This window comes from Babylonia areolata, chromosome 13, assembly GCF_041734735.1.
Source record: "Babylonia areolata isolate BAREFJ2019XMU chromosome 13, ASM4173473v1, whole genome shotgun sequence".
NCBI classification, from domain to species: Eukaryota; Metazoa; Mollusca; class Gastropoda; order Neogastropoda; family Buccinidae; genus Babylonia; species Babylonia areolata.
Window position 1 is genome coordinate 14,688,408 of NC_134888.1, and position 9,614 is coordinate 14,698,021.

The 9,614-nt window shown below is 41.9% G+C and overlaps 1 protein-coding gene across 1 annotated transcript; it reads left to right on the forward strand.

The window, feature by feature from the left end:
* The first annotated feature begins 804 nt into the window (after positions 1-804).
* On the forward strand, positions 805-8,538 carry LOC143289083 (SPRY domain-containing protein 7-like). The gene is made up of 5 exons (XM_076597923.1): positions 805-917; positions 1,779-1,895; positions 2,245-2,405; positions 3,320-3,422; positions 5,545-8,538. Exons 1-5 carry the CDS (start codon positions 809-811, stop codon positions 5,640-5,642), a joined length of 588 nt encoding a protein of 195 aa, XP_076454038.1. The 5' UTR covers positions 805-808; the 3' UTR covers positions 5,643-8,538.
* Positions 8,539-9,614: the final 1,076 nt, after the last annotated feature.

Consider the following 9,614-nt stretch of genomic DNA (forward strand, 5'->3'; position numbering starts at 1 on the left):
GGTCCCCCAGAACGGTGGCTACCAAGCACACCAGGATCCCATCAGGACACTGGAGAGGAGACACCAGACTACCATCTACCGCCTTCGCACAGGACACTGCGACCTCCGAGCACACCTGAAGAGGATTGGAGTGGCAGCCACATCCCTATGTGATTGCGGCCAGGCTGACCAGACCCCGTCCCATATTTTCCAAGTCTGCCCCCTGTATGAGAAGATGCGGCAGCAGTCCTGGCCTGGGGGTGCGGACCTCAACACCAAGCTCTGGGGGACGGTAGCCGATCTTCGCCAGACGTCCGAGTTTGTGGCATCCCTCGGACTTCGTTCCTGACTGCGTAGCTGTCGAACGCAAAAGAAAGTAGATGGGATTCGTGCATGAAATGCAAGTTGATGGATGGAAATGGACTGATTTTGGTTCGTTTTGTCAGTTTGTGTTTGGGTAACTTGGTAAATATAAGAGACCATGCAAACAGCTGAAGAAACAGCTACCAGTGGACCAGTTTCGGTTCGTGTGGTTAGTTTGGGTTTGGGCAACTTGATAAATATAAGAGACCATGCTGAAGAAAAAGCTACTTTTGGGGATATTTTTGTTATTCACCGAACAATTTTATGCGTTCGAATTCAGTTTGCTTTCTCAACTATGTCACGTTCCTCAGTGGCTGTTCTGCAAGCGGATCTTTTGGGGGGTTGATGGCAACATTTCGGCCCTGAAGTGTCTTTTCTCTCCCCCACCCCCCACCCCCTTCTGAAGCTCTGTTGGACCACCAGATCTTACTTCTAACGTGAAGAGTTATTTCCGGTCCAAAACAAGATGGCTTCTTACATCTTCTGCTTTCGATGTTGTCGAGATGGAGGTTTTGGAGCCGGTCATGTGCCGCTCAGAGAGATACCAGTTGTCAGACTAGACACGTCACATGTTGGTGAGCTAACCATTTGTTCCTCACATTAGTCTTAAACTCTGTTTTTGTTCAGTCAAACTAGGAAGCTGAGCTAACACCGCGTGACGCAGGTGATGAGTTGTCAAGTTGACATCAGATCACAGTCATCATCTGTCATCTGTTTTTGATATTGCCACCGATCATTGTTTTTTGTTAAAACCAACGTTACAAGCACTTACTGTGTGCTTACGCAAGTAGAAACACCCACCCACACTCAAACACACACACACACACTCTCACACATTAAATTAAAACACACACTACACACACACACACACACACACAACACACACACACACACACATGTGCATACACACACACGCGCGCGCGCACACACACACAGTAACATACACACACATACTCACACACACACAGATAGACACACGCACACACACACACACACACACACACACACACACACACACACACACACATTCACATACACAATCACACAAGCATCCCCGAAAACAGAATGGCTGCCAGCATGGTGGGATGAGATACAATCATTACTGAAAAAAAACGCTTTTTCATGAATATGAGAGAATGTTCATTTGAAGTCCATTTAAAAAAAGAAAAAAAAAGAATTAGCTTTGAAACTGAAATTGTAAAATGAACAACCTACTTCAAACTTACTTTTACTGATCAAATGAATTGAAATGGAATGAAACATGTTTGACACTGTTGCTTTTTGAACATTAAACATTTAGGCAGAAAATATGAACTTTTGTTGTATGTGTGTATGTGTGTGCACACTTATGGTCAATGGTGTTAGTATTGTGTGTGTAGAGGACTCTACCCCTCTCCTTCTCTGCCTCAAATATTATTGTTTTTTTTTCTTTTCAGGAAATGATGTGGTGATTGTGAAAAATGGGAAGAGAATATGTGGTACTGGAGCAGCTCTAGCCAGTGCCCCTATTGCGCAGAACAAAGCCTACTTTGAAATCAAGATACAGTGTACAGGTCTGTTGTCATTTTTTGGTGCCCCTGACTTTACAGTTACATGTGTGTGTGTGTGTGTGTGTGTGTGTGTGTGTGTGTGTATGAATCTTTGTCAGTTGAGGAATAGTGTGTCACATCCTGTCAAATGCTTACAGATTTATGTTTTTCTCATACTGTTGTGCTTATTGTATTGCATTGGAACTGTGTTGTTGATTGCAGGTATTGTGTTTTTGTGAATCAGTTTTTTCTGAATTAAATTTGAAGTTTAACTGTATTATATTGTTTTGTATGGTGTTGTGAAATGGATAACGAAGAACTGATTTTTTTATTCTTTGTTTTTTCAACAATAAATTTGCCCATCTCCTGTCAGGTATATGGGGCATGGGGTTAGCAACACGGAAATGCAACATCAACACTGTGCCGCTGGGAGCAGACACTGACTCTTGGGTCCTGCGTCAGGATGGCACAATGTTTCACAATGGGGAGCAGAAGGGGAAACTGCCTGAAGTGCCTCAGGAAGGGGACATTTTAGTGAGTGACTGTTGGCTTTTTTTTCCTCTGTCTTTCTGTAGGCAAGCGCCCAGCCGGCTACGATGACCACAGTAGCTAACTTCACAGCACAAGCCATTGCAGACAACATATTGCACTTGACCTACTGATCATGACTGGCGCATGATGTGCGACGCCGTTTAAAAATTTGAATAAAGCATATGCTTCAAACATTTATTAAACCAGATCTGTGTGACTACAGTTGGGGTCAAGAGCGAAATGTCGTCTGCAACAGCTTGTGCTGTGTAGTTTGCTGTTGTAGTCATCAAACTTGTAACTAGCTGAGCGCTTGGCTACATTTCAATTAAGCTTTTTGTGAGCTATGTGTGTTGAGCAAACTTTTATAATTTATTGTTCAAAGTGAAACAATCTAACTGCCTTTTTGCCTCAGGAAGGGGCATTTTGGTGTGTGTTCTGTGTTTTTTCCATTTTCTTTTAGATCAGTTTTTGTGAGATGTGTGCTTATTAGCTTAGCAAAGTTTTATTGTCATGTCAAAGCAGGAGGAGCAAAGACAAGTGAATAATTACAAAGGGAATAGAAAGAAAAAGAATATCATGATAAAGAAAAAAATCAGTGAAGGAAAACATGCATGCACATGCATACAAACATATATAGAGGCATACACATGCACACACACACACACACACACACACACACACACACACACACACCCGCGCGCACGTGCGCGCGCGCACACACTGTAGATGCATTGCGTATTCAGAAGGAACAAATATCTTCTGGGATCACTAAATAACCATTTATTTTTGTTGTAATTGTTATTGATTTTTTTTTAATTTGGGGAATAGTAAGACAAAACAGCATGTGAGTTGTATAAGCTGTAGGATGAGACAGCTGCGTTTCATTACATAGTGTAACTGGTTCTCACTGTGTGCAGGGAATCACATATGACCACATTGAGATGAATTTTTTCCTCAATGGTATGCCTCTCTCCACGCCCTTCTTGGGCATCAAAGGCACCGTCTTCCCAGTCTTCTATGGTATACCAGAGTTGTGTGTGTGTGTGTGTGTGTACACATTGCATATGCTGTGAGTTTGCTTGTCTCATCCTGATTTGTGTGTGTGTGTTGTTGTTTTTTAGTAGTAAAGTGATGATTTTCCAGGTTGTGGGGGGGGGGGGGGGGTCGGGCGTGGGGGAGGAGGAGGAGAGGGGGTGGGGGTGGGGGAGCGTGGTGGCGGTTAAGGGGTGCATGGTTCCCATTTTATGTCCCATCAGAAGCATGTGGTTTTTCAGTCTGTGGCTGGTTCCAAGCCGCAGCGGACTGTGTTTCTGGTTGAAATGGAAAGCCTGTAACAAAACAGGAGTCATCTTCTTTATGAATGTCCTTGAGACTGAGAGTGTGCTGATGAACTCTACTGGTGTCTTGGGCTTTATTTACACCAGGGTATCTAATGAATGTAAAAATACACCCTTGTCAAATGACAGTCTCACATATAAACGGATCTATCTATACTACCTATAGCATCATCGTCCCTATAATCATGAAATATACAGAAAAAAAAGGTTCGAGAATTCAGTGGTCTTTTTTGTTCGGCTCTCATTTCAGAGACTGATAAAAACTTATAGTTGGGCCAACAGCAAAGTGAGTTATTTGATCAATGGTTTCTCCACTGCAGTGGGAATTCATTTACAGCTTAGTATTTTGTGAAGGACTATGACTCTCAAACTAGGAGGTAAAATTGCACTGTCTCTTAGTACTGCAGCCTTGGGGGCTAGTTGGCCTTTGGGGACCATCCCAGTGCTGACTTCCCAAATCCCTCTTGGCCAAAAGAATGGGGAAAAGGTGTAAAGTAAATTACAAAAGGAATGGGAAGAAAAAGATTATCATTATAAAGAGGAAAAATGCAGTCGAGGAAACAAAACATGCATGCATGCACACACACGCACACACACGCACACACACACACACACACACACAAAAGATGGGACAAGGGTGACAAAGAAACATGGCAAGACATTGAGGCCAGCAGTGCAGACTGTTATGATGTTCATGACATATACATTGCAGAATGTTTTGATGCTCATGGTGTTTATAGCGAATGTTACTGGGTTCATGACACTTTACAGAGCAGATTGCTTTGTGTTGTTTATGTCATTCACCAGCAGACTGCTTGTCACTCATGTTGTACTACACACTTAGGGGACCACAAACACACACACACACACACACACACACACACACACAGATTACGAACAACTACATATGAAACTTTGGCTGAATTTAAAGATTATTTAGGTGGAACATAATTTGATGTCTGTTTAGAGCCATTTCTCTTTCTCCCCTGCCCATATCTCTGTCCCTGTCTTTGTCTACGTAAACAGAATACAGTTCAGTCCTAATTTCAGAACATCCTGTAAGAGCTTATTTAATTACACATACTTAAACGTGACTCAACTAGTGCAGACTCCGGCAGGGGTCTGACATTCCTGTCCTGTGCAAACTACTATCCGCCTATGCGGAGAAAACGAAACTACGGCCGATAACCTCCTGGAAGTAGGTAACCTTCCCTTTGTCCTGCTGGCTAGTGCCCTTTTTTTCCAGCAGCCATTATGACTCCTGTTCATGTGCTCTCCATATGGCTAAGTTTTTTCATATTTTCTGTCTGTCTGTCGATTCTCTGGCGTTCTTGTTTTTTTGTCAAATTTTGTCTTCAACCAGTTCACATAATTATATGGTTCGATTGGGAGATCGGGCTAAGATTAAGGCGCGATCACAATCAATTCGCGGACACTCTGGGCCCTCTATTTCTGGCCCTCTCAACAACGCCAACCCCCCCGCACATTCTCTAAGAGCTTGTTTTAGGAATATGATACTGCTAGTATTAATCTTAATTCTTTTGTGTTGAACTTAACGTTTTTACTTAGGAAGTTTCGTGTTTGATGTACATTTTATTTCATGTGAGCTGTGTGTATGAGGAGATTTGGGATGGGGGCAAGTGCATGCGTGCGCATGTGTGTGTGTGTATCTGTGTGCGTTGTGTGTGTGTATTTGTAGCACAAACACACACTTGTGCTTGATGGATGTTCATCATCATTTACCCCATGACAGTTTCTGTGACAAGTCCCATTTGTGACTAAGTACCTGTTACCACCTGTTGCAGTGGATAGCGGAGCTGTGTTGGACGTGCAGTTTGACAAGTTTTACCACCAGCCTCCCAGCGGCTATGACAGCATCATGATAGAACAGTCCCTCCTGTAGTTAGAGACCACACCCTGCGCCCGAGTATTCCTCTGAGTGGACCAAAGGATTTCAGCTATTGATCACATCATGTCCAGTGTCCATTCTTTGGGCGTCCTCCACTCTACGTCATCACTTTGACTTGTGATTTGCTCAGTCTCTGGGATTTTCTTAGTCATTGTCATGTTTGTGTTGTGCAGCTGTGCATTGCGTTGTCTTGTGTACTTTGAAGTGCATTGCATTTTGTGTTTCTTTTTCATCACTGCAGACTTTTGGTTGTCAGGTTCTGGCTTCTCTTTCAGAGGACAGCAGCTCAGTAGAGTACAGTACAATACAGAACAGAACAGAACAGTACAGTACAGTGCAGATTAATACAGTGTAGTGCAGTGCAGTGCAGTGCAGTAGAGAAGAGTGCAGTGCAGTGCAGTGCAGTGCAGTACAGTGCAATACAGAAGAGTGCAGTGCAGTGCAGTACAGTACAGTACAGTGCAGTACAGTACAGTGCAGTGCAGTACAGTGCAATACAGAAGAGTGCAGTGCAGTACAGTACAGTACAGTACAGTGCAGTACAGTACAGTGTAGTGCAGTACAGTACAGTACAGTGCAGTACAGAAGAGTGCAGTGCAGTACAGTACAGTGCAGTACAGTACAGTACAGTACAGTGCAGTGCAATACAGAAGAGTGTAGTGCAGTACAGTACAGTACAGTGCAGTACAGAAGAGTGCAGTACAGTACAGTACAGTGCAGTACAGTACAGTGCAGTGCAGTACAGTGCAATACAGAAGAGTGTAGTGCAGTACAGTGCAGAACAGTACAGCGCTGTACTGTACTGCACTGCGCAACACACTTTAGAAGACATTAATTGTTGAATTAGATCATTTTGAATGTGGAGAACATGTTCTACCATACATATTTTTCCTGAAGCAGCTATCAACTTCTTATCAACTTGTGAAAATGGACTTTCGGTAAGAAGAGAATCCAATCAGAAGTAACTCAGATGTTGCCCCAAGTTCTTTCATGCAGACAACACATGCTGAAAAAAAGGAGCTTTTTCAAAACTCATGCTGAAAGCATAACGCCTAAGCTACCTTTCAGGGTCTGGTGGAATAGGAACAGTAATGAATTTTGGTTGAGTCTCAGTTCCGTCTCTTCTAACTAATTTTGGTTGAGTCCCATCTCAGGAGAAGTGGATGTAAAAATCCTCTCCCTGGAGCAAAATACAGGTGAATTAAAAGGGGATGATAACAAAACCAGGTAGATATGGACATACTTCAGAATTTGTGTAAAACGAAAATACAAAGAGAAAAAAACAACAAACTTGAAGAAAAGGTAGATTTTATTATACTTAAAGTCTTAGTGAACTCACCTCCACGCAAAAACAGCCACAAAGATCCCTCTAGATAAAAAAAAAAACCAAACCGCAGTAAAACCAAACACACACACACACAGGTGTATGTCTATATGGAGAGACTTTCATAATGTTGATGTGAAAAAAATGTAAAACAAAAAATGTCAACCTTATTTGTAAAATTGATGTGAAAAAAAGTAAAACCAAAAATTTCCACCTTATTTGTCCATCAGACTGTGAGTGAGAGGGCCAATGAATTTTATGAAAGGACTGCTGTCGGTTGATAGAGCCAGTAGTTGTTGCAAGTAGGTAGTGAGTGATTTTCCTAGCTGTGTGGCACGTTACATTCTTATTTGCCATTGTGATTAAGAGGATGGCGTTTTTTGTTTTGTTTTTGTTTGGGGCATAGTTGTGTGGCTGGCTGGCTTTTAAAAAAAATTTTGTATTGTGTTTTGTTGTTGTTTTATTTTTTGGTAATGTATGTGGAGTTTGTTGTACAATTGCAGTATGTTGTGCAACTGAGTTTTGTAAAATGTAGTCACTCACTCTCATAATCTAAACTTGTCACATTAACTTTCCCTTGCACAAACCAGAATAGAAAGAAATTAAATCAGAAAACTTTTTTTTTTGATCAGTAAAAAGAGACTTGTTGCTAGTCAAGCTTCATCACCATCTCCACTTTGACCCATGGTTCCAATTCACCTTGAAGAGCAGCTACAGCTTTAAGTTGTCTTTACCAAAGGGCAGAAGACTCAATCTTTTAAATGTGGATGTTTTTGGCTTTATGAATGATGAAGGTCATGGCACACACATACATACTTTCTGTTGATCATTATTGTATTGCAAAGTGTGCAAATAATGATATTGCACATGCGTGGAAGAAGAGCGAGGGGTTTTTGGCTGGGTGTGTGTGTGTGAAAAATGGAGGTGGAAGAGTGGAGAGTGTGAATGTTTAAATGCATTAAACACAGAGTTACTACCTCAGTAACATACCACCTTGTTGGACAGAAGAGGGAAAATGCACTTGCATATTTTGGGGTTGTGTGTCTTTCTTTTTTCGTAATATTTATTTTAAATGTTGTGTTTTTTTACATTCTGCTTTTAATGGATGGGGGAATAATGCTGAGTTTCACAGCATAACAAGATCAAATAGGGCAGAGAAAAGATGGGATTCACAGTGACTGATCATAAATGAGGGTTGATGGCTGGAGATTCTGTGGTGTGTCTTCTTTTTTGTTTTGTTTTGCTTTATTTTGTTTCTTTTTCTTATCTGTTTTGACAGTTCATTCGTTCTTTAGTTTAACGTCTTTTCCCTTTAAGTGATATTAGTGATATTTTGACAGTTTTGTGAGGACACATTCCATGCTTAACATCGAAGTTTTCACCAGGTCAGTGTTAGACTGAATCAAACTAACTGGTTTTCCCTTTGAAAGGTAGTGTACTTTAAGAACTCCATGCATGTTGAATTTGCTGTGATATTTTCAGTGTCTTCAGCAGCATACTGTAATAATTTTTGGATTAGTTGTCGCTTTTCTCAGTGATTAAAACAGAAAGGAAGAAAAAAAAAAAGCAGCAAATCATAGCACTTGGAGGAATAGCTTTATCGTTTCTCATTTAGTCTTCCTTTAAAGACATTTTGGAGTCAAGAGTGGGTGAGAGGTACTGGTTATTTTGATCCAAGGCATGCATGATGTGGTGAATGAATGAATACTGATGAGCACTGCAGTAGATTTGATACTATGTGTTTAGTCAGTGTTTAAGATCAGAGATGGCTAGACAGTTAGGACTTGCTTTGTGAGGCTGTCGCCAAAACTTAAAGGCATCAAAAGTTTCACTTTTGTTCATTTGTTTTTGTGTTATTCATTTTTGCTTGTTGTCTCACTGCTCTGTCTTCTGTGCTGGCATAATTCGCACGCTGCTCCTCCCAAAGTTCCACTGCACAGCTACACCTGTCCCTGTTTCGCTGCTGTCCCAGTGCCAGCTGTCCCTGAGGAGCTATTTTGTATTTGTATTACTCTTTTTGTCACAACAGATTTCTCTGTGTGGAATTCAGGCTGCTCTCCCCAGGGAGAGCGCGTTGCTACACTGACAGCGCCACCCTTTTTTTTTTGTATTTTTATCTGCCCGCAGTTGTTGTTGTTTTCCTATCAAAGTGGATTTTTCTACATAATTTTGCCAGGGACAACCCTTTTGTTGCCATTGGTTCTTTTACGTGCGCTAAATGCATGCTGTACACAGGACCTCAGTTTATTGTCTCATCTGAATGACTAGCACCCAGACCACCACCCAAGGTCTAGTGGAGGGGGAGAAAATACTGGTGACTGCTAGTTTAATTCACACCAGTGCACTCAGATGTTTGAATATGACGAGGCCAGCCACCAAAACAGACCCTGCACTTTTTGGGGGGTCACTTTGTACCACATTATTCCATTGACCATCTTCATGATATCCGCCAACTCTGAAGGCTTTGACGCAGGTGGACAGAACTGCATGAATGACCACAGAATTTGGAGCAGTTCACTCGTAGACTCGTGCAGTGTTAGCCTGTGTGACTGAGCATTTGAGTGCTCTTGGGTCTAAACAGGAGCTGAGCAGCTAAGTTTCAGTTTCAGTTTCAGTAGCTCAAGGAGTCATCACTGCGTTCG